Here is a 26563-nt window from a genome sequence, read left to right on the forward strand (position 1 = left end):
TATTATTTTTCGAAAACACTCTGTCTGTCTTATATTGTCTTATAAACATGACACAAAGTCAACTGCCAAAAAAACTTGTACCTTTGTTTCCTTCTTTACGTGTTAAGAGATAATAATAAATACATGCATTCATTTCCTATCTTTAACTTATCCATGGTAAAGAAAGCACACAAAACCTTTGCTTGCTCCAGTCAAACACTTACCAGTGTTATCCTATATGAGACAACAGCTGCTCATTTGAATAGGCATTTGCTTATGAGTATCTGACAAGGCAAGCCAAAGACTTGGCATCCATTTTTCTGCTTGGCAATGAGAATATTTTTCCTGATGGTGGGGGAAGTAGGGCATGTGGAATGGGGTGGGGTGTATCTTTTTTCTTGCATACAGCCCAGGGTGCAGAAAAATAATCATGCCAAATATGACGTGAAATGGAAAAATCTCTCAGTCTGCCAGAGCCAAAGTCGGTGAATCTATTTTAAAATATCCAAGATTGTAAATCTGAGGCTAACAATACAATGATATTGATAGCGGTTTTCATATCACTACACCACAACATCACTTTAAGGGATAAACTTAAAAATAAACTTTCAGGACTTCAGATTTGGTATTTGGTATACATTTCAAGTATTTACATTTTACACAGCTCTTCATTCATCTTTGGCATCATCGTAAGTGTTTTTTTTATTGTTTTTAACACAAAAATTATGAATTACAATTTAAAGCTGTGTTGTTTGTGGGTCTAAAGATAAATAAGCTCAATTAGCGAGTTAATAGGAATCAGGTAGATACATAAATAAATTGTATCTTCACCACTATTAATAGGCCAGGCAACATTCTGCAGTGGATCTGACACTATTTCTCATATGATGGCTTGAAGAAAAAATAAGTTTTAGATAAAATGCTTATTTTAAAGGATTTGACTGGGAACAAATATAGAAGATTTAAAGTATGTAGCTTGAGACTAGGGTGGGTGCTTAAAATAAAAAATGCACACTGGTTTATGTTTGCATGATTTTGTTCAAAGGCTGCAAAGATATCACAGATTTCAGAACCGTACATTGGTCTAGTTCAAATGGGTAGCAAAGTCTACTCTTTATTAATTTAAGAAGCATTTAAAGCAGTGATACGAAAAATCTAGAAACATCCCACCTGTTTTGTCAGCTCCAAACACTTATTAAGAGGCTCAGTGCCAGTCTGCATAGCAGAGCAATTACACCTGTAATGTATAACCTTCCTGTTCTCATGGCTGATGTTACCGAAGCTGCATTTCACAAAGACAATGAAATACACATTATATAAACATGCATTTTAATACAAACAGTCACACTGTCATTAACTGATATGTTTAAATGTATCTCAAACAATCAGTAAATTGCCCCTTGGGAATACAGCCATTAAATCAACGCATTGTCAGTGTTATCGAAATACAGTTATTCTGTCTTTCATACCAAGCTCACAAGCTTAATAATAAAAAGCAATGTCCATCATCTTCTGTCCAATTAATTTTTCAATGTGTGATATCTGATTATTAATTTCCTTAATAATAATTAAAATAGCACTGAAAATTGTCCATTCATTTAATTTATTAAGAAAACCCTGCCTGTCAATGGAAAAAAACTTATTGCAGAACAAGTTAAAGAAAATCCATTCATTTGGATTAATTAAATTAAAAGCAAAAACCTGCTAGTACCCATAGCTGAGGTCAAAGCCAATATCCTGCCATGAAAGCCACATCTCTGCCTTTTTGTATTTCATCAGGAAGCTAAAATTGGTTGCTGAAGTGATTACTCCATTCTCGTGACACTTCAGTAAACTAAGGTTTGAAATGAGGTTAACAAGACCTAATTGAATTTCACACGTGACCTTCCACCACCAGCACAACGGAATGATGGGGTGATTTCAGCCCGTTTCCCTTGGAGACCTGAAGTGACAAAAGACTGGAGCTGTAATGACTTGGCTGTGCTGCCGATGCTTCATTACGGCCAGGCATACGTAACAGCAGAGAAGAAGGTACTCCAGGAGAAGCGGTGTCTGTGGATATTAAAGGGGTCAGCTGGAATCATTCAGGGCTGCTGCGTGGTGTTGGCTCAGGCCCAAGCCAGAGGAGCTGGAGCTCTGTGAGAGGCACATGTTGCTAGGGCCCTGGTTCTCAACCCTGGTCCCGGGGCCCCACTGCCCTGCTGGTTTCAGTTCCAGCCTGGCTCTCGGTACGTAATTGAACTACTATTTTGATTAATTGGACTTTCAAAATAATATAGCTTACAGAATATATAATTTCCATATTTATAAAGCAGTTTTAAATTAAGTACAAAAGGTTTGATTGGCCAAATGATTACCTCAGTTAAGGATTCAACTAAATCAAGAATGGAGCTGGAGCGAAAAGCAGCAGGTCGGTGGGTCTGCAGGACCAGGGTCGAGAAGCATGGTGCTGTAGAATTGAAATAAGTTCAGAAGCCTCCCCTGAGGCCGACAGCAGCGGCCCAGCATCAGGTCACACCCCCCGCCGAAAAAGGCAAGGCAGAATGCAACTGGTATTGAGTGCTCTAAGAATAAACTGGAGCAGGAATGGATAAGGTTACCTTGAAGCCCCAGTTTCATGCGTTCTGACCTCTACTCCTCAGAGGCCGCAATTACACTGGACTAACTTTCATGCTGTAGCTGTCTTTTCCACTGCCTGGGCTCTCTGCCTTCCTGTCCTGCTTTCACCGTCCCATTTGGATTTAAGTTGCTGCCTTCAGACCCCCCTATGTGATGCAAAGAGACAAAGAGCTGCAGAGAAGTGCTCTGTGAGTCTTTTTTTTTACTTCAGAGAAACTCAACCTCAAGTATTGGCAACAAGTGTCAAACAAAACAGAAAAAAGAAAAGGGCTGCTGTTCCACAGACGAAGGATTCCTGCAGGGCCACAACACTGCTTATGCGTTGTCCCAAAAAGGATTAGCAAAGATAAGAGGAGCCCACATTATTCCACCCTAGAGATATTTCACAACCAAAGGAATTACCTTTGAAATAAACGCATCAAAAACACCATGACTGAGCTCACTGCTGAAGGTACTGTATCAAATAAAAATATTTCTGAATGTTTCAAACATTAACCTTAAACTCTATTAAATAAATAATGTACATTTAACAGGTTCTGAAATGCTTTGTGTATTGAGGGAGCTACATTTCAGCAACATTGTGGGAGAATTTCATGACCACAAGAATCTAAAAATACTGCAGATCATATATCTTGAGAAACTGTGTGGTAGCCTGCTTTGTAATGTGGTCACATGGAGGGTAACTTTTAAAGCAAGCCAAGATAGAACACAAACTCAATTAGCCCAAATGAGTGTACTTTCCTTTTCCACTTAAACATGCATGGAGGAACTGAGACTGCGAATTAATGATATGACATCATTATCATTTGGGAGGATGAACTAACCTTTATTAAAACTTCAAGGGAAACATCCTAAATGAGGACCCTTTATAAAATCAGGAAAGAAAAAAGATACCCCCCCACTATATTCTAGGGTCTAATGTAGCACAGGTCAGTTGGAATTAATAGGACCCACTAAGTCTTTCCAATCACCAGTTTGATTTAATTTCTTCAGGATAAATATCAAAATAATTGAACAATTAACAAACTTCAGCTGGGAATAATCAAACACATATTTTATACTTGTTAGAAACATGTAAATGTAAAGATGTGTGCACCTAATGGGTCCTTGTATGTAGAATGAGAGTGATGCAATCAGCAGTATATTACCTTCTTAGCCTAATAACGTAAATATTTGACCATATAGATTTGAACAGGTGGTGTATCTGCTGTCATGTGTTACATTTTGATGTACATTTGTGGATGTTTCATTTGTATGAGGAACCAAATACTGTGGTGTGCTATAATAAGCCAAAATGAGAAGTATACACAAATCATATTTTAAATATCGGTCTTTCAATGGATGTAAGTGGGCCTTTTGTAATTTATCAGGGGTTAAACTGAAAATGTATTCTAGATTTTGTGTTTCAGTTAATTGTGGACGTGTAGTGAATGCTTAAGTTACTGTATGAAAAGAGCTCCAAGAGTGAGCTGTGTTGGGTTTCTGTCAGCTGTCAGTCACCTAATTTGTTCCACATTGCTTTCACAATAGGATTTCCTACTCTGTTTCACCACAGAATTTAAACGTTCTGCGGCTGGATGTAATTCATTTTTCCTTCAGCAAGAAACACGTTGGTTAAGTGTTAAATGTATATCGTTTGGGACAAAATAAATTGAGTGGAAGCAGCATATGGTGTGTGCACAGAGTTCCTTTAGTCAGCAGTTGGATGCAATCTATAATCTGATGTCTGACAGCAGGGAGCAGAGTAAAGAGCAGTAACAGGTGGCCAGAGCTGACAGTTTCTAAGGTACAGCAGTGGACACACTGGGTTGGTGGTGTGCTGCCAGACATTAGTTTCAAATTGGTATTTAGACTAGTACTGATTGTCACAGTTAACCCTGAGCACTTATTTTATGCTTGGCAATATTATTATGATTGTTGTTTACATTGATTTGTGTTGCATGTTTTGAACTTTATATACAACTGGGGCTGTATGAGCCACGCTTTGCTTTTCTTGCCTGCAACATAAAACTGTATTGTTCTTTGAGGGGCTGAGTTGCCTTCAACAAAAACAGGTTAAAAAACCAACACATCTGTCGGTTTTGGTCTTGTGGTGTTCATACATGCGATCATATGAGAACGAAAGATACATTTCTAGTTCTAGCTTGTAATCTAGAATCACACTTGTTTAGCACACTGTCAGATTCAAATAAGATGATGTTTTGGTATTTCAAAAAAGTGTTTAATAAACTAGGAATCGTTACACACAGAGAAAAATGTTCCTGTTAAAACTGACCTACAGTATCAACCATGTTTACTTAATTGGATCAATAACGTAAGACTGACAGGTTACTAACTGTGCAGGATAATCTTTCTTGTGACCTGATATCCATTTCCTCCTGTCTGTTCCCACCAAAGAAAAACTGATATCTTTCTCATCTGCTACATGGATTTCGTCACTGCGAAGCATATTATAGCCAAGAAACCAATGCAATATAAAGACTTGCATAAAACATTTTAGCTTGGAATACTATGCGTAACCTTGCTGTTTTTTTCCTCAGTCATTGTTCTGTTTATTCATACATTCATTATTCATATATCTCTTATCAGTCCTAAAAAGGGCTTTTTGCATGCATTGTGTAATGTGGTAATTTTCCTTATACAAAGCTCAAGTTCAGGCTTATGTGGATGGATACATTCAAAAATACAAACACTTCAAATGGATAAAAATGGCAGGTCTGTGACATTGAAGTATGAATTCAATAAGACTCTCCACATCTGGTATAAGCTTTGGGCAAGTATTTTTCAAGTGATTTGATGTAACAATTTTGGTAATCGGGGCACTCAAACATTCATAATAGGTATTTTATCTTTCTATGGCGATATTGTATTATAGTATCATTTTCATCAGCTTATATGAGGAATAAATTGTAGGCCCGTTTCGGTTAACCTCCGTGATTGACTACATGTCATAACAGATCTTCATATAGTAGCTCTTGTGGGGGAGTTTGGAAAAGCTGGACAATTTTGGTCTGATGAAGTCAGATCAGGTGACATTCGCTTCCATTCTTGCCGCGGATGTATCAAGTTGTTTTATTATGTAAGTGAAAAAATATTTCCTCCGAGTCATATTTCCTTATGTTTTTGTAAGGAGGGTATGCTAGCATTCTGTACTTCACGTGAACCTCAGTGAAGGAGTTTACATGCATGCTCAAATCATACTCGAGACATTTCAGTTGAAATAAAGACGACATTTAAACAAAACAAAAAAAATCTGTCCATTACTTCCAAATATAACGTACATTTCTTATGAGTTAGTATACCCTTTTCCTGCCTAAGTCCATGATAGGTTGCTTTGCTCCTTTTTCATGATTTGGTAGGGTGAATTATTATGGGAACAAGCAATAATTTCTCAAATTTCTGCTTTTGCAAGAAACACTGGGGTTTCATGGTCCAAGCCTTTGTCAGTAAATACAATATTTTTTCCAAAATAAGTCTCAGTTTCCTGACAGCTGACTGTCTGAAAGCAATGTATGAATTTCTCTCCACTCTTGACAGTGTCTGTACTTTTCTCCTTCTTATTCATATTAAAATAGTGTTTTCCCAGCAATATGACTGTCACGTCAGTCAATATCACCCCCCCAAAATATGACAGGTACTGAATTATTTGCAGGTACATGAGTGTGTGCAGCTATGCTTCACAAACCCATTTCAATCAGAAAACAATCCTAACAGCTTCATTTTGCAAGCACCCCGGCAATTAATATTTAGTTATCCCATCAGCGTTATTCGCTTTTCAGCCAGGGAAAGCACAGAGAATGTCAATCTCTAACATAGTGAACTTGCCTGGATACATACAGGAAATCTTATGTACACTGTATACTTCTGGAATCTGTATTTCTCTATGCACTCTTATTTTTGGTTGTCTCTTTTAAGGTCATTTTAATATCAATTATTTTGCTTGTTGATGATCACTTAAAAACTATTGTCTCTTCCTGTGAAAATTAAGCAAATAACATAACCAGGTGTAAAACCTTGCAGGGAAACATCCTTAAACAACCAAATGTTCACTGAACTGAGCAGCAGTGTGCATGTGAAACCTCCTCGCCCCCCTTTGTGGCTCAAATTATCCTCTTGCTTCAAACATTTCCAGATATAAAGTGTACAACAGTCATTTACACATACAAACTCACACACGTATTATATATAATTACTTCCTTAGAATACATTTGTAGTGTCTTTTGAACAGACAGGTCATGTTTTGTACTGGGTGCCCGGATGTCTTTCAGCACTATCCTACCCTTATGATGCCTGACTGAATCTCATTTTTCATTTGGATTCAGGGCGACCATCGGCCACCACCACCGCTGTGATAGACAGCAAGAATGGCAGCATCCTCCAATCATCTATCAAGTCGCCAAAGAAATCAGTGACCGAAGACTTAGCATCAACGTTCAGCTCCCCTACTGCATGGCTTCTGGTCATTGCTCTGATAGTCACCTGGTCCGCCGTGGCTGTCATCATGTTTGACTTGATTGATTGCAGGGGATATGTTGGTAAGTTGATTTGCCATTGTTTGCTATTGCTGTTGTTTATTGATTTATTTTTGTTTTTTATTACCCAATGTTAAACTTCACCTATGAATGCTAGAAATATAAACACAGGACCTGTTTGTTTTGTGTGCTGGGTATTTGTAACACTAGGAGAGATTATATAGTTAGTTATATATGCCTGATATAAAGAGCCCAGTTCAAATTTGCTCAGTTTTCAAGATGTATTTGTTTATTGTTTATATTTTTATTTAAAATACTCAGGTATCTGCAGTATAAGCTTAGTGAAAATATCCAGTTTGATCCCTTTTAAATTAAAACTAGTTGTTCAATTGGATGTACTTCTGGGTATTTATTATAATTATTAATATTATAATTACTATTATTGTGGTTTGATGTTTTTTAGATTTGTGATTCAGTGGGTCAAAGTCCCAGCTTTAGTATGTTCCTCAGTAAAACTGTTTCATGCTATAGACCTATAGAGCCAAATCCACATCTGCCTTCCAAATGAGACTTGCAGAGAGCAGTGGACCCTGCAGTCCAGGTATACTGTGTCCTCTGTGTGGACCGAGAAGCGGGAACATTAATTACTTCTGTAACGTCTGTACGTTCTAGGTGTATGTGTTGAAAGTATAACAATATTTTGAATGTATAGTATAGCATTTTTCGACCGTGATACATACGGTTAATTGTCATGATGGTGTGCTCCCTATAAACCATTAACACTTCTGTCCAGATTCAAGGCAAAGTATAACATAGCTGGGGACAAGATACCACTAAACTACCACACAGTCCTATGTCATTGTCATCCTATTTAATTGGGGATGTTAGACTGAAAATAAATATGTTTTATTATGTCAATGATGATGATGATATTATTATTATTATTATTATTATTATTATTATTATTATTATTATTATTATTAATATGTACTATTATTGCAAACTATGCTAATGTTAATTATAAATTAGATACAGAGTTGTATGCCTCCATGAAGATTTTTTTTGTATTAGCAGACACCTAGATAGTGGTATAACTTAACGAAAAAATACATGTAATTAAAATGTAGTATTTATGGATCTTGCTAAACCATTTAACTGGACTATTTTATTTATCTGATTATAAAACAGATGTTTATATGTATCTATATATATATATATATATATATATATAGTTTGTTATATTTAAAATGTATAGTCTGAATACTGCAACAGCAAAATCCTAAAAAGCATCAGGTATAAATAAAATGCAGAACACTAATTTAATATTGGATCTGTACATTTAGCTTGTATCAGTTAGTCCTAATTTGGGTTTCCTTCATGTGGGTGGTATTCAAACCCTTTCAAGCCAGTTGATGTAGGACAAACCCTTCCAAGCGAGTTAAGCAGAAACTGCTCAAGCACTCTGTGGTTTGTGCCTCCGTCAGGGGCAACACCCCGAGTCATAGCTTCCCTGAAAGGTGCCGACTGAATCTGATGGTAACATGATTCCTGATCCCAATGTTGAATGTCAAACAACAAAGCGTCCTTCCTGCCACCTTGAGCTTTGTTCAAAGGGTGTGAGCCACCGCGTGTGTCGTGTGCTGGAGAGCGACTTGGCATCAGCAGTCCACTTGTTAATCTCCATTACGCTGGTAACTCACTCTTTCATTGCTAATCCTCTTCCCTCCTTTCTCCACCATCCATACCATGTGTCATCCTGTTGCCATCCAATAAAAAGCCACCTATACACAATTCTGTGATGACCCCTGTTTGCCACCTGGTAAAGACCCTCTGCCTGCAGTGCAGTGCTTCTGTCTGTGTGCCTGCACTAACCAGGCCGACGTGCATGCCGGCCACTGGGAGCTTCTGTCCCGCTGTGGTTGTGGTGATGTTTATTATGGAAGGCTGCAATGCGACCGCTGGATGCTGAAGATTACATGTAAATAAATGTTTTAATCAGTCATATATATAATCCACGAATTTGTGTATACTTTAATCAGGGACATACATATGCATTCATTTAATTTTAGACTATTATTCACAGGCACATTAGAGCATGGCTTGCTCTTATCAGAGACTGCTGGAAACTAAGCATTGAAGACGCTTCATACTTCATATTAAATTGGTTGCAATCAAACTGATTTCTTCCTGGGTTGTCATAAAACTTGCAAGCTCTTAGTGCAGGTATTATTTGTATTGACTGCTAATGTGATCAAGACAAACAACTCAACTGTTTTTATAGAGTTGCAGGTGTAAATATTGACACCCCCTGCTGTCTTAATGAATGTCAACTGGACCCTTTTACTAGTATGCCTTCTCTCCACGATGAAAGCATTCAACACACATTGTTAAAAACATATAGCTGACTAAACTAAAAAATCTTGGTTCAAATGAAGAGAACACTGCAACTGCAACTCTCCAATATTGATTTGTGCTAAACAATGACCAATTCTGTTATAGAACTGCATGTTTATATAAGTTTGTTAGCTCTTACATTAATCGTTATTCTCACACTAACCTTGTGAATGCTTAAAAAAATCCCAATCAACTTTAGCAATGACAAAAATGCCTGAATTTAAAAATCTAAGAAAAACACGTTTCATTCAAGATATACGTAGAAGTGTTCTATGGCAATACATTCAACACCATAGATGATTGGTTTTCCCATTTATACTCCATATAAATTAAAAAAGTTGGAGTAACATGATTGCTTTCAGCTAAATGTCCTCTTTATGAAGGCAGTGTAGCTGACACAGTAAGATTTTTTCTTTACTCCTGCCCTCTTTTCACCAAAAATATATTTCTGTGAGAAGAGGTGACTTTCTGAATGGAAATGTATCGGGGTACCATCTTATTCCTTTTTGAATTCTTTCAAGTATGTAACCTAATAATAACACAAATGAAAAAAATAAAAATAAAATATAAAATATATATATATGAAAAAACTTTCAGACATGTTAAAAGTCAATTTGCACCTCAGTGTATCCGTGTTTCCAGTTGCTTTATTATTCTTTCCTTTCATGAAGAAGCTTTATAGCTTGGGTTCAATATTGCCTCATTTAGACTTATTGAGTTGCTTTCTCGGTCATACATGATGCTTTTCCAAATTTCTTTCTAATTAGCACTTTTACCAAGAAGTTTTTTTTTTTTTTTTGATCAACCATTCATGATTGGAGCCACCACAAACACGGGCACGGACATGTCTGTGCTCTTAACAGAAACACTGCCTGATTCTTGCACCAGAGTCCTCTCTGTAAATAAGCCGTATGGACGAAATCATTTACATCCGTCGTGCATTTAAAGTCAAAGGAAACTTTGTGAACTTTATGTGCTTTTGCTGATGTTTGTCTTTTTTTAAGTTTGGTTTAATGCTAATACTCATCATAAAGCAAACTAATGTCTTTACAGCTTCTTTTTGCAGCTGTGTGTATTATAGAGCAGGAGGTGCCCTGAAGATGGCCCCTCTCCCATGCCATTCCTTGTATATTTTTCATCCTAACAGGAGCACATCAGCCTGGCCTCAGCAAGGCATTAAAGGGAACAGACAGCCCTAGAGGCAAGACATCCCACGGTGCATTTCATTTTGCAGTGATGGTGACTCCCTTAACAGTTTACAACATAATTAGAGTTTGGGGATGCGTAATCAACTAACAATCGCTCTCTGGCTTATTTATTTATTTCAAATTGAACCTCATTTAGGACTAGATAGACTTTAATGAATAGATACCAAGTTAGATCATACTGTATACTCTATTTTAAGTCACAACTTTGGAAAAATACCTTATTGAAAACAACAACATAAACCCCCCTTGGAGCAATAGTAAGCACACGTGTAGACTAGAGATGCCAGCCCTGCTGTAGTCACATGCTGGCTTGCTTGCTACACAGTCTGGAGGAAATACTGAATATTCAGTAGTTCCAGTTATCAGAATGGGGAACTCCTGTCTCCCTAAATGGTACGGGAATGAGATCAAAAAATGGGAAACACATATTGATATGTTTTTAGTTATTTAGTAATTTATTTGAATGGTTTATTTCAGCTTCAGTTTTTTTATCTAAACTAATAAAGATGGTTATTGAGTGCTTAGGATTAGGAGTTCACATTTTGGTATTGTGAGAAAACATTGTGAACAGAAATAAAGACATTTTATAATAGTAAATACATAATTCAATTAAGAAATACAACTCAATACATACTTTAAATGTTTATAAAGATAAAGCTATTCCTTTTAAAATTTGTATTGTGTTTTCTATGATGAATTACAAAATTGTTAATATACATTTAGACTGGCTTGATTCTTGTGGATTGAGAATGTGTATGAATTAGGTTTTTGAGAATGCTGAATGCTGTGGTCAATTATACATACTAGATAGATGTTGCACAGTTTCCTGCATGTTACTTGCAAGTATACAATGCCTTGTTTGTGATGTAAACTATTTGTATGTTTTGCTGATGGCATTTGCCTGCAAAGCACTGCAGCCAGAAAGGTGGTAAATTCAGATTCAGTAACTGACAACATTTTCAGACCATCTGCAGAATGTGGTCTAATCTCCTGTGTCATAGTAAGAGATGTTTTCAGACCATTTTGATTAAAACCACATCAGTCTTGCCCTGGTTTTGCCCCTATGTTGGCCCAGCTAGTGTGAAGCAGGTAAAAGCACACAAGAATGTACCATGTGCAGTCTCGTGTGCTTATAAAATACATATTTACTCTTGACTGAATAAAACAGAGTATGCTTACTTGTCAAGATTGTAGTTTCAGCCACAGCATTTGTAAAGCTTTAAAAAAACCAAAAAAAGATAAATAAATACCTTTTAACATTTATACCTGATGCTTCAAAGGTTTGCCGTTTTATGGGAGAGACTTTTTTGAACACGAGACACAAGATAATAAGGCTGGTCCTGGACAAAAAAGACAACACTAGTTCATCTTAGACTGGGTTATAATGTTTGACCAGTAATTGAAAACTACATTGAAATTTGAATTATTTTTTGAGGACGCTTTATGTCAATGAAATGCTCCTACTCATTGCACTGCTCTCTTCCAACCATGCGCTCAGGCCGTGTGCACATGCTCAGCTCTGATCCCATGAAACTCATAGATGAGGCAGTGGAGGAATCCACTGACTGGGTTTATGGAGTCATGTCCTTACTGTCTGACATGATATCGCCAGACGACGACGATGATGATGACGACGAAGGTATTAAAAACCTGCATCGTTTCCCCCTAATTGCTACTTTAAATCATCCTTTCATGTTTTTTAATAACACACTTCATAAGTAGTGCTTTCAAAAGACCCCCACATCTGTAAAATCAATAGTGCCACTCACACACAGCCTCTTTAACCCAAAAGGACATACATTAACTGGAGTGATGCTTCACTGAGAGTGCAGCTTTTAGTAACTTTAAATGGCTTGCCAAATTCAGACACCTAATCCATCGCAGTCCATATACAGGTCTGCATTTTTTGTTTGTTACACAGTCTGTAGGGAATACTGTATTCATTAGGTCCAGATATCAGATGCTGTATATTCAGTAAGTCCAGTTATCAGAATGGAAAAGACCTGCTACAAATGCTTCCCATTTTGCTACAAATACCATTTTGTTTTTCCTGCTTTCTTTTGATGAAAACAGGCTACATAATTCCCACAACACTGTACCCAACCTACAAACACAGGGTAGCAGCAGGCAAGCCCAACTGTAGTCTTTACATGTGCTAAACATACAGTGTGAACATGAACAACATTTACTCCACACAAATGGAGGAAACTCTTTATCCAAGTAATGTTTCCCAAAATATTTACTACTCCTGTCACCTGCTTGTCCATTTTCAGCGACTTGAAACATGTTTCCCATTAAGTAATGGAAACTAACCTCTCTAACTTTCTGCCACTTTTCAAGAGATTCATCATTCAGTCTGCGGTTTTCAAACTGAAGGCCTTCACAACAGGGTGATCTTCTCAATCCCTAGTGCCACAAAGAGAGAGGCATTTGAGTCAGTGAAGGGAGAAGCCCACTGAACCCCACTAAAGCACATACAGGGAAATGGCTATATCGCTTCGCAAACCAGGCAAGCTGTGCCTTCTGAGTTATAATAATTAAGATCAAACACTTCAATGCAAGTCATTAATAAAAGCATTAGTATGGTTAGTCCAGACGTGTGTTAGGATTTGCAAAGAATGTAGGATCTTTTACATAAGTCTTTTAAGGACTAAATTCAGTTTAATCGGATATTAATACAGAAGGCCACATGCAGAACTGTTGTCCATTCATTTGAATAAATATTTCAATAATGAGGACCATTTAAAACAACATGTGTGTGTAGGACCTGGCAGGAGTTAAATCTCCACTAGTGTTGTGTCCACTGATAATTTCCCCACAACAAGGGTGCTGGAGTTCGAGCCTTGCAGAGCAAGGATCTGCATGTGGAACAGACACCCAGAACGTGACCTCAGCGCAACACTGAAATTTGGTTCCACACCATCAGGGCAAATACACCTAGCTAAGAGCACAAACAACAAGAAACACCACACGGACAGGACAAAAAGATCTACCAGAGGATATGTTTATACTCCTTGATTTTTTAATTATTTGTTCAATCCCTCACAGTTATTTTTATATCCATATACGTATATTCATATGACTGATCCCCTTTGAAAATCCTTCTCCACACATCAACCCAAAGGCTTACACCAAGCATACAACAACCCCAAAGCTATAAGACTAAATATTGGAAAGACTTAACATCTTTTAGCATTCCTTCATTTCTGAGTGTAAAAAAAAAAGCTCCCTGAAATATGCAAGGGTAGCAGGTTGATATGCATCCATCAACTGATGGCATTCTCTCAGCTTGTTTTGGCCGTCTGTTCAGAAATGAAGGCTACTCAGAGTTATGGAACCAAATGGCTTTGCATGTGTAGTGCAAACAGAAGACTAACATGCTTGTGCTTTCAAAGACATTAGGGTGCTTGTGTGAAACCATGTTTGCATGATATGTTAGTGTTAGAAAAAATAATGAATATATTGGAAATTAAATTGTTTATTTTGGTATAAATATTGGAAAATGATTTAGAAAAACATTGCACAGTGAAGAGCTTGTGTGTTTGCAGCTTTTCATAGAGAATTCCCTGTTATATGAACATTACTTTCATGCAATGCATTTCAATCAATAACCCCTATTTGGCTCAGTTATTACAACAATTAAACTTTGCATCTGACTTATTTACCTTAAATAAGACCATCCAAGATTACTAAAATGTATGCAGTTTTTTTTCTAAAATCTGCTGTACTCAGAGCTAGTAGAACCCAATAACAGTAGAGAATAAACATTTATAATATAGAGGTCTTCAATCCCTTCTCCTGGTAACACTGACAACAGGGAATATCAATCAAGGTGAGAAGAGCCAATATCCGGTCTGTCAGGTGTTCAACACTCATCTGCATTTCCAAAATAAAAAGATCACGTGGTGTTCACACCATACCAGCAATGATATGCAATCATGTCTAAAACAAATGTCTATGTAAGAGTAAGACAGCAACAAGGTTTCCACATGTGAAAGTTGGCCATATGCTTATGACAACAGATCCAGATTCGACATGCATAAACCCTTTAAAGCAGGGCTAAATTACTTCAGAGGTAAAAATAAAGTATATCTAGGACAAGCCTGTTATTTTCTGATCCATATGTATAATTTATTCCTTCTGTATGAATAGTTCAGCACATGCATTTTTCCGTTTCTTTACTTGCACTGATGTGTTTTTTTCTGCAATGTAGGTGACATGAATCATCCACTGAAGAGGAAAGGTTTGTCATTGTCATTTATTAATTCATTCATATTACTAAGAATAATTTGAACTGCACTGTAGTTTCAGATTAAAACAGTCATGTAAAGTGGCATTTCTTTGACACGTGGACAAAGAATGTCCACAGCAAATGTACTGCTGAAAATCATTAAAAAATATATTATGAAAATGGAAGGTTTGTAATGTAAGGACATTCATAGATTCCCACTTATTCAAAACATTAACATATAATCCAGGTGAAAAATAAATAAATAATATAGACATACAAACACTACCAGTCAAAAGTTTTAGAACACCTCGATTTTTCAAGTTTTTATTGAAATTTATGCAGTTTAATGTCTCAATGTACTGGAAAATTAAAGCGTAGTACAAATACAGAATTGGAGATAAAACATAAATCAATTAATCATTTTGTTTAACAAAATGTAACCCCTTAAATTGACAAACCCCTCTGGTACCCATGTGCTTCTCTTTAATCCCATGTGTACTCTTCACTGTTGTGTTGTTTGCCAAGTGTTTGGTATCACATGAAAGCTTATATGCTCAGCTTTCTAATGATGTAAAGCATTCTCTGATGTGAAAAAATTGGTTATTATACCCCCACCTCCTCCGCATACTGAAATGGGGGGGTGGGGGTGGGGGGATACTTGGCCTGAGTAGGAATACAAACTCTCAGAAAATATTGACAATCATGACATATTCTGGACAGACAGTCTACTGATCAAAACAAGACCATCCACATTTTGGTAGAAGCAACACACACCCGTAGAGAGCTCAAAATGTCAAGATGGAAAACTCTGTTTACAGATTTTACATTATTGGATCTGAACTTCTCTGTGTTTGATAGAACATAATAATAATAATAATAATAATAATAATAATAATAATAATAATAATAATAATAATAATAATAATAATAATAATAACACAGTGTAACTTCTATGCACAGGAGTTGCACGCCACACTGCCAAATAATGCTTAAGAGGGTGTAGTAACACAGTATATAACTCTGAAATGCACATTATTTATCAGTTTTTTGTAACCTAAACTTTTGTTTAACCTCTGTCAATTTACCGCTTACCTTAGTAACATTTCAGGTTATTCACTGGACTTGGACTGGACTTGAACTGCTTAAATTTCAATAAAAACTGGAAAAATGGGCGTGTTCTAAAACCTTTGACCGGTATCTTACTTAGTCGTGTTTTAATCATTTTTCATTTATGGTAATGCTTAATTTATTTTTCTTAGAATATGAATATATGTATATATAGACACACTGTATCTGTGTGTTCAATGTGCATTACTAATCAAGCTGTGTGTAATCAAGGCTTTCTTTTATTTAAAAGCACTGTAATTGCAGTTTCTTACTCAAAAGCTGAACACAGTTCACTTTCTCTGCATGAAGCCATCCTTGTACTAAACAAACACAGCTGTACAGAGAAGTCTGCCACTCTGCGGCTGCTGTAGCACTGGAAGGCCCTTTTCATCAAAGCTTGGACACAAAGCCAACCATGTGTCAGAAATGCATCAGTGGTTTACTGTAATCTACTTCCCTTTTATTCCAATTGCAGTGTTTTCTTTAGTACCCAATCTGTTGCAGCAGAAGAGGGCTGTAGGGCCGAGAGGAAAATTATGCCAGTTAGTTAAAATTGGGCAATAGTGCTGGGATCATCCTCCTGCACACTTTCAGAGTAGCGCATCCTTAGCTGAACTCATCTGTCTCTATTAGTTTTGCCCTCCATCCTGTCTCTTCTCACCACCATATTATTGTGGATTATTAATCATTCTCCTGTATTTTTTCCTGAATCTTTCTAAACTGAAGCCACAGGGTTATTTATATGTTCTAGCCCAGGAAGCCATGCACTGTTAGGTATGACTTGTGAGGCTTACTAACATGAAACCACATTGAAAGTACAGTGCTGTAAAACCACAATTGTTGTTAATGAAGGTGAAGAAAACAAACATATCAGAGCAGAACATGATGGCAAATTTAAAGCCAAGGAAGGAAAAACAGTTCTCAAAGAAACCCAGAGGAGGTCTGAAGATTTCGTAGATGTAGAAGAACAAGATGAAGAAGTCGAAGATGGTGACGATGACAGCGATGATGCTCAGCTGGAGATGGAGGAAGGTATTCACTTTTTTCACTGATGCATTTTCAACTTCATAGATATTTATATGCCCAAAATAGACATAATACGGTAAGTTTTTTGTAGACACATGGATGTTGCTCTGTCTTAAAGTGGTTCTGGCTTAACACTTAATATTTTAACCACAATAAGGTTAAGTATCCTCCTTTTACTTTTACGTCAAACTGCATAGCTATCAGTTTCTAAAATAACAGAATGAAATGGGTGATAGTTGTTTGATGATGATGATGACAACACTGATTCTTATTAACAATAGGAATATTAGTGAATAGCTAATCTGATGCCAGTGAACATGGTTGCTGTGCTCACAGACATTTTCTGGGTTTCCCAGGGTTCCGTGGGCTATGGCGTTTTTCTTATCTAGTGAATCATAATAGTGAGTGCTTATGTTATATTTGAATCACAAGTCATCTGGAAGCAGCTTAACAAACAGTACAGGGGTATCCCTTAAACCAAGGATTGTTTAAGCAACCCTTGATACATTTGTATAAATATACAGAAACCCAGAAACTGCCCATGGGTACTTGCTATATGCTTTGCTTACACTATAAGCTTTGAAGGATATTCCCTCCAATTGATGAAGGTGACACTTAGTTTTTCTTCATTTCCTTGTTTTTCAATCATAGGTGAAGCTCATCCAGCCAAGCGGAAAGGTTAGTTAAGTTTTCACTTTGTTATGATCTCATAGTCCTTTTTGTTGTTATGACCACACATTGTTTGTTATGACCTCACAGTTTGTGTTGTTATGACCTCACAGTGTATGTTGTTGTGCCCTCACAGTTTGTGTTGTTATGACCTCACAGGTTTTCTTTTTTATCACCTTTTTTTTTTTTAAACAACTTTTCTTACATAGTAGGATTACTCAACCAAAAAAATAACAACTACAGAGCAATTTGATTGTACATTTCACATTACGATATTGGGTAATAACTGCGCTGCATAATGATGCAATTACAATTACTGCAGGTTGCAGTGGCGTATGAAGAATGATCATTTCCTTTTATTTCATTGCCTGTTAATGTGGCATTTTTGGCTTGTAAACATTCAGTTCAGTCTGTGTCAGGACATTATGTCATGCTCAGAGTCCTGTTCATTAAGAATGAAGGAATAATGAATTCCTTTAATTACATGCCATATTGCTTTAACGTCGGCTTGAAATGCTATCATTTTCTATTTGTTAATTTGCTTGCATATTCTAGCATCACTATTCTTGCATGAAAAGAACCCGATTATAAGACATTCTTGATGGTGATTGCATGACATGTAAACAAATTTATTAAACTAAGGCCACACATTGTGTTAATGTTAATGGGCTCAAATTATACAGAAATTATACAATAACCATTACAACACAGCTTAAGTAGAATACAATAGCTATAAGTACTATGGCCATATTTGAATCTAGTAGAGAGTGATTTCTGTGTTGATTTTGTTCTCCATTTTCATTATGATATTCATTAGGTTCAATATAAATCATTAAATAGATTAAAACGATTTTGGCAATGAATTTCAAAGTATACAAAGAGATTTGAATCTCAAAAAGAAGGATATTAATTATATTTCTTATTAAAATATATTACAGCACAATGTATAAAAGGTAAAAAGTACAACAAAGATTAAGAAATTGAAACAAAAATTAGCTCTGGTTTCTTGCAATAAATGTTGGTTATTAGTTCAGATGTGATTTTTCAATGCACAGAAGCATTGTAGTCGGCTTTGCCTGTGTGTGGTAAGTTAACAATTTGGGCTTCTCTAATTTTGAACTGAAGGGAATACAGTACCTAGCAGAGAGCAACTGCTAAAAACTGAATGAAACTGTCTGAACAGATTGCAGCCCCACACGGATGTCTGTTAGGAAACTCATCAATCATTTAAAGCAGCTGAATCAGGCCGGCACTTTCCTCATACATTCCCTACACTTCCAAACATTAAGATTCATGAAGATTAAATCTGTGTATTAAATTAAGACTCACTCTGTGTCTTAAACACACTTAAAATGCACTACATGGCGTCATAAAAATGTATAATCTGATATATCTGCCTGAGCTCAGTCACTTTTTTAAACGCTAATGGTTAGCATCCCATACCTTTGGATATTTTCCAACAACATTATGTGCAGGTAACATGATTTTCACTACTTCCTTATCCAGTGACTAGCACATCCCTGAACATCTTCACACTTGCACATGAAAAAAGCTTCTTCATGGACATGTGTCCCCCATCCCCCCTGCTCTGTCATGAAGATAGTTCTTAAGCAGGATTATTACTGTATTTGCTGTACACACTGTATAGTTGATTATACACATACTTTCCTTGTGGTGAGGAATGTTTTATTATTTTTAATATCATTTGACTTGATCTGTACTTGTGTCATTCAAAAGTGCTGCGGGCATCCATGTGTTGCTGTCTCATGCATTTAGCATTTATTATCCAAATGTGTGTGAAGCATGAAAAAGACAGTAGCAGCATTTCAGAAGAATTGGCCCATCTTCCTCCTGTGTTTGTGGTTCTAGCCCACTCAGTTATGCAGTGGTGGATAATGTAACTTTATATTTGGCAAGCAAGTGAGCTGTAGGTTCACTGTCAATGCTGTTAGAGTGATAACTTCACTGACTTCTGCACATTCTGCAGCAGAAGGTTTGTTTTGTTGTTGCTGGTGTTGGTGTTGTTTCTGGTATTGTGGCTGGTGGTGTTGGTTTTACTCAATAAACTGAAATAAATAAAAATATAGATCTTTGTATATATAGAGATATATAAAGCATTTTAAGTCATTTAAGGTATCATTACTTTTGGCAAGCCTGAACAAATCAGACGTCTTATGAATTCCAGTTGGTAATTTGAAAACTTGTATTAAAAAAATAATTACTGGCATCTGTGTTTCAGGATTCAGCAGGTGATTTAAACGGTGTCTAACATTTTCTTCCTGTGGAACAGTGAAAACCAGACTGAAGGAACAACACCAACAACACCGAAACATAGAATCCAACAACACCACCAGGCACAACACCAGGAACTACACCAAAAACACCAATACACCAAAACCAACACCACCAGCCACACCACCAGACATAACACCCGGAACTACACCAACCACACCAAAACCAACACCACAATCCACAACAACAGGAACAACACCAACACCAGACATAACACCAGGAACTACACAAACCATTAAACGGTTTAAACAGTCTGAGAACCCACACTGCATCATTACTGGGGGAGGATGGGTGGTTCATGCTCAAACTTGAGCCTGCGTCTCTGTTGGACTGCACTGAGTGTGTAGACAACATAAAGAAAATCAGTTTAATACTGCAGATTCAGTGAGGCCAGGGAGAGCTGGCAATGGCAAGCCTGAACAGGAGGGAGGCCAGGCGGACCACCCTGGCATGGGGACAAAATCTATAGGGAAAGCCAAGAGTGTCAAAGAAGAAAGAGGCGATGGAGGACAGCACGAGAGTGAGGGCAGTGACAATGAAGATCAAATATGGAACCAAGGCCAAGATCTGCAGGACATAGATGAAGAGGACAGTGGTGTGGATGGTGACATGGAGGAGGAGGAGGGTGACAGCACTGAAGAAAAGCTTCACTGCACTTAAAAAGGAAATTATGAAACCCAGGTTGATCTTGACAGTGGAGGAGTTGGTAATGACAAAGCTACCAGTGACTCTGCAGATGGAAATAATGAGGAGGAGGAGGAGGAGGAGGACAAAGATGGCACGGAGAAGGGCATTAGTGGTGAAGGGGATACAGAATCTGAGGGTGTTAAAGGAAAGAAAAGGACTGTGATTGCAGTCAGGAAAACAGCGAGACAGGCAGCTAAAGAAGGAGAGGATGGTGGTGATGGCAAAGCTGACAGACACCAACGCGAATATGATAAACAGCATTGCAGGCATACGAAAGGTATTGAGAAGAGGCTTCAGTGTTTTTACTTATTTAACTTTATTTAGAGTAATAGGTCTTGGCCATTCAATTGAGTCATTATCTACATATGGCAGCGCTTTATGGTGGAATGAAGTTATTTTTTAATAGTATTAAGAGCTTGGCAAGATTGCACGCAGTGATATTGGACCACAGCTTAAGTGACCTAAAATGCTCAGCTTTTAAGAAATATAATGTGAGTCATGTAGTCTAAGCTGTCCGTAGGTGGATTCAATGGGGCAGCATCGTAAAGAGCCCATTTTTATGTTCACCACAGATTACAACACAAATTCTTAATATCTGAATTGTGTTTGAAAGAACTTTCGTCCCACCATCAGTTGTTTCTAATTGATGATTAGTTTTAATGTGGTCCAGGCCATAACTCTATTGACATTTCAAAGCAGTCTGGAAATAGACAGGAAGAGGTGTAATGTCAGTGGCATTAAAGCATTTAATTATTTTAACTACCTAAACAACTAGATGACCAAATTCCATCCAAACAACTACAGTCACAATACAAAACAAAAACTTCACTGAACTAAAACATCTAGAAATACACTATTTAGTAAGAAATTATAAAAACTAAATTTATATATAAAAAAATACCAGCTTTGTACTAAATCGTTCATGTAAAATCAATCCAAAATCAATTAAAGTCGATCTTCAGGACATGACTGTTTGATGAGAGCACTAACCATTCCACTTCAATCTCACAGTAATAAGAGCCTAGATGTTATGCATTTTGTGTTAGAAAGCAAATGTATTTAAGTTTGGTTTGAGCTTCTTAATTAGAATGATGGTCCCCTGAAGGTTATCCAAATCTGATTTATTTGCAGAGACCTCTGCACAAGCAAAAATATTCACAGTTTTTAATCCACTAGAGATGTAACGTAGGTGTCCTGAGAGTAATTAGAAAAGCAGGTGAGAGCTGCCTAATAGAAAAAATACTCCATATTTGAATAATTAATTTAATCTCACATTGCACACTGCAACATGCCATGCTGGAATAAGGAAGTAATTGCAAAAAATTAAATTATTTCAAAATCTATTATTTTAAACCTGTAGGTGTGAGGTAAATTAAAGTTATTGGTATATAGACGGATGAATGAAAACCTTTCTGTAAAGTGCCTCAGTGAGATCTAATAATGTTTGGCTATATATAAACAAAAGAAAATGATGGTTGCTAAGGAGACAGGATCGACTTTCATTCTGTTGCCAAGGTTTGTTTATTGAGCATATATTTCTTAATATAAAAAATGTATTAACAATCTGTCACAATGCTAAAGATAAATCATAATCTTTGAAGTGATTTTGTCACTTTAGTTTTTCAATTAAATTACACCTGCTATCTCAGTTGGGCAATACGATATGATGTGATTAGTGGAAAATTAAAGCTATTTATCACCAGAGAAAAGTCTGTATTAATCTGCACAATAGGCATTAAATTTAGTTGATGTAAAACTGCATGCATGACGTCTTAATACATTTATCCCAGTTCCACTTGACGGCTTGTGTTGTAGAATGTGGTTCATAATATGCCTGTAATTTCTTAAATGTTATTTAATTGTTTAATTTATTTAAACTAAGCAGAAGTAACATGTACCTAGTAGGTTGTTGAGCATGAGTGGAAATGCAATTGCTAAGCAATTATGCACTGTCATAATTTACCAGAAGTCTGCCCTTGGCAATCTTCTCCACTTTTTAGAGCAGTCCAAACCTCCTAGTTCCATGTCATTGATACTTATGTGAACTAGTTTTCAGGAGTAGACCAGCTTGGACACACAAAAAGCATTGTGCACTTGCCTTCCTAATAAAGGCCAAGTAATTAGCATCCCCATACATACTGTAGATAGGCACCCCCCCCCCCCCCCACCCCCCATTACTAAAGGGCTTTACGGCTATGTTTAGAAATGCTTAATTAGCGTTGTGGGGTGTCATTAGAGAACAGCTGTGGTGCCTGCTGAGGTATGTGGCGTCCAGACACTTTGTGTCAGAGAGGAGGTCATCTACACTGTCTGAAATAAGTGCTCACAGACCTACTGGAGGAGCGTGTCTGTAAAGATTTTTACTTTACACGTACCTCTGTATAAGTTTAGTTTCGTTAGTACTTTTGACACTGTAGATATCACCATGCATTATCAGAAGTGTGAGCAATCATAGTCCTACTGCATTATTATATACGCCTATTGCAATCCTGTACTGCAACATAGGCAGTGATATGTATTTGATTTACATTTGGAATTTCAAGCAACACATAGTATTACAGGTTTAACGGTTTTCAATTTTATATTGAATAAAATTTTATTCACTGCTGAGTCACTCTTTAAAGCTGTTCAACGGTTCACAATGACAGAGTTTATCTAACAATTTATTTTTCTTTTGTATCCTTTAACAGTACATACAGGTAAGAAACAATACCCTTTTCATTTTTATTAATATTAATCCAGCATTTTGCATGTTTAAGACTGGAGAATACCTGCATAAGTTTGCTGTTTAGCTCTCCGTCTCTGGTGTAGCATATCAATTTAAATACAGTAATAATACAAATACAACAGAGACCTGAACAAGTCAAAGTATTCTGCCTTCATTCTCAGACTTAAAATCAAGGCTGTTTATTCATTATTTATATAGCCTACATATTTTCTGAAATGTTACATGATGTGTTCTTTGTAAAAAAAAATCATGACTGAGCTGTTTGTGTTTCAGTGATTAAAAAGGTCAAAGAAACTAAAGAAAGGAAAGTAAGAGAAGAGAAGAAAGCAGCACCCAAAGGTAAACAGTATAAACTTTGAGACGAGTTATTTCTGCTTTCTGCCACGACAAGAAAACCCCTATTGAAAACTTGATGTCTTTCTGGCAGAACATTGTCCTGGTTCTCTAAAGGACTAGAGACAGTTAAGACAGTGAATCTATTAGACAAAAAGGGGGTGAAATATGTTGCCATCATGGAAATATGGAAGATGGCCTTCTCTTCAACTGCCAGTAATCAATTGGTATTAATTACTGCAATAATGTCATATGTAATGAAAGAGAAAAGAGAAAGGAGGTCACAGTACACTCTCTAGTCATAAGCACACACCTGCTCTATTGGGGGTCTCTTTAAAATTGTGTTTGGAAAATCTAATGACCTCCTTCTGTGAGTAGCAGTGTTACTTGTACTCGAATGTGTGTCAACTCACTTCTTTTCAGTTGGTTTTGGTTTTACACTTGATAACGTGACTATACAGGACTTCACCGTGTGTATGTTCAGGGCAATTATTGATGAGCCAATTAATATAACTGTGGATTACTGTGTGTTTTATTAAATTACATCATATTCACTCTGTTGCTTTACAGTACTTTAAAACTAACACAAATGTTACCATAATTAATTAAACTGATTGATATGGAGTGGCAGTCAAAGGTTTACACAGCACTTGTCTTTAGTCAGTTCAATCAACTGGAAACTTGAGAGTTTTCTCTAGGCTGGGTCAGTGCTCAAAAACATCTGAAAAGATATGACTGATAAACAGCTGTATTGTAATGAACAATAAGTTCTAAACTACATAAATCATTGAATAACCACTTCATATAAAGCTTGTGGAAATGTTTGACTACTATAGAGCCTTGTAAAAAATCCAATATCCAATAAAGTGTGATTCTAACATCAGTTAAAAAGAGCTTCCTTCTATTTCCAGAGACACGGAAAGCTAAAGTTGCCAAAGTAGAAGAAAAGATAAAAAAGCCTGAGAAACTGCTCAAGAAAGCAGAGAAACCCAAGAAAGAAGTGAAAGCAGTGGAAAAAGCACAGCCTAAGGCCAAGCCAAAGGAAGAGAAGCCTGCGAAGACAGAGTCGAAAGGTAAAAAAAGCAAGAGAGATGGGGAAGATGCCAGAACCGTCAGTGTAGTGAGAATGAAACAGAGACAATGAAGCAAAACACAAAGACAATGATACATTTCCTGTAAAGATGGGGAAAAAATATTTCTGAAAAAAGATAACTGGGATAACCCAAGAGGAAGGAAGTGGGGGGACATAATTTTACCTTTTAAATGTTGATATGAGTGCTGAGATTAATACAATATGCAATATGGTCTTTTGATTAACACAGAGCATATACATACATTCATACATAGACATATATAGCCTATTTAAAATACATGTATGTATTATTATTATTTATTTATTGGCAGATGCCCTTATCCAGGGCGTATGTATGCTGCAAAGATTACAGTATATCCTATACAAAGGCACTGTGACAAAATCTTATAATATGTACATATTTAATTGCAATCTCTCAGCCCTTTATATGAACTCTTGAAACTGCACACAATATAGGGGAACGCTGCAACCATGGACCAACGCTAAGCCTTTCACTGGGATCACTTTAGTTGAGTATCAAAAAATGATCATCAACCATGGTTGAATTAAATTAATGAAATTAAGTATGTCAAGAGATGCAAGTAGTTTAACTTGTTTCCCTGATGTAGGTGCATACAATGGGCACCACATGGATATCTGTTCTTATAACAGACCTGTTCCTACTGCTGACATTCATCTACAGCTATTACACAACCCAAACAACTGGCTGGCAATGGGTCATATTCATAACTGTATGCTGTATTTCATAGGGTGTGAGTAAGGCCAAAGTGTTAAAAGTGTTACAGCTTGCTTATAATATACATTTTTGTTCATATGAAAAAAAAAAAATGGTTTGAGAATTATTATTTTTTTTTTTTTTACGACAACAAACAGCTACTGGGGGTTGACATTTTGTTTGAAACTTTTGGCATTTGGTTTGAGAAGACACCAGGAAATGTGGTTCCTCGGCCTATGGTTGGGAGAGCTGGGATGCTCTCACTGTGCACTAGTCCTGAGTGCCTGAGGCAAAGGATTTGATCTCCCGTTCATTTTTTTCATTGCTCTTTTCCCTTTCTGCTCCACTAGATCAGTTTGAGTTCTGTCGCTATGTGGTTGACATGTATACACATGAGGATGTTTCTGCAGGTACTTTGAAAAGCCTTGTGTTGCTGTCTAATAGTACTTGTTTGAAGTTTCTTCCCTCATATGCTTAACAATGCTTCAAGCTGATGTCAAGTCTGAATAAACTAGCATAGGAATCAGAGCCAAGAGAAAGTAATGACATTTTTATTACTGTTGCATGAGTGCCAGGATGCTTTAAAATGCAGTATCATTTTACAGAAAAGAAAGAATTTCAAGATTAATTATATCTTTGATCAAATGCCCTTGCAACAAAAAAGCACAAGTGAAACAGTTTTCTTTAAAGCTCTCGATTGACGTAAAGTAGACAGCTCCCAGGACCAGCAGAAAATCTCTGCAGTGACATCAAAATGGATTACTCTTGATGTAAAGGTACAATCTTATGTAATGCACCGTGTTCCTGAGCTGTTGTTTTCAGATATCACTGTAGAAAAGGCTTTCTTGTAATTTGTGTCATAATTATTTAGACACACAGAAGGAAATTTACACCAAATAAGACAGTATTTTATTTATGCTGGAAAAGTTATATTTGAGGGGATATAGAAATCCAAATAATAAAAAACCCAAAGACAGCGGTTAAATGCTCTTAGTTTGTAATGCCTGTTT

General features: G+C 36.7%; 2 protein-coding genes across 21 annotated transcripts in view; both read left to right on the forward strand.

Moving 5' to 3' along the window:
• The first annotated feature begins 2570 nt into the window (after positions 1-2570).
• trdn (triadin) lies at positions 2571-17743 on the forward strand. Of its 3 annotated transcripts, XM_066707342.1 has the most exons (7): positions 2571-3049; positions 6921-7133; positions 8848-8889; positions 10612-10665; positions 14886-14915; positions 16863-17042; positions 17688-17743. In XM_066707342.1, exons 1-7 carry the CDS (start codon positions 3028-3030, stop codon positions 17717-17719), a joined length of 573 nt encoding a protein of 190 aa, XP_066563439.1. In that variant the 5' UTR covers positions 2571-3027; the 3' UTR covers positions 17720-17743. The 3 variants fall into 3 exon arrangements, with proteins under 3 accessions (XP_066563439.1, XP_066563449.1, XP_066563430.1); XM_066707352.1 differs by lacking the exon at positions 8848-8889 and having other exon boundaries at positions 2572-3049; XM_066707333.1 differs by lacking the exons at positions 8848-8889; positions 10612-10665 and adding an exon at positions 12171-12311 and having other exon boundaries at positions 2574-3049.
• A 5903-nt stretch (positions 17744-23646) lies between these two features.
• LOC136751619 (triadin) overlaps positions 23647-26563 on the forward strand; it is a 60255-nt gene continuing 57338 nt past the window's right edge. For 3 of the 18 annotated variants that reach the window (XM_066707415.1, XM_066707457.1, XM_066707407.1), the window contains exons 1-2: positions 23652-23751; positions 24657-25963. In XM_066707415.1, coding sequence (XP_066563512.1) covers positions 25936-25963 — 28 coding nt within the window. In that variant the 5' untranslated portion in view covers positions 23652-23751; positions 24657-25935. Of the gene's footprint in view, positions 23752-24656; positions 25964-26563 lie in introns of all 18 variants that reach the window. The other 15 variants (XM_066707461.1, XM_066707483.1, XM_066707448.1 and 12 more) reach the window with 11 other exon arrangements.

Source organism: Amia ocellicauda, chromosome 1 (genome assembly GCF_036373705.1).
Source record: "Amia ocellicauda isolate fAmiCal2 chromosome 1, fAmiCal2.hap1, whole genome shotgun sequence".
In the NCBI taxonomy this organism is placed as follows: domain Eukaryota; kingdom Metazoa; phylum Chordata; class Actinopteri; order Amiiformes; family Amiidae; genus Amia; species Amia ocellicauda.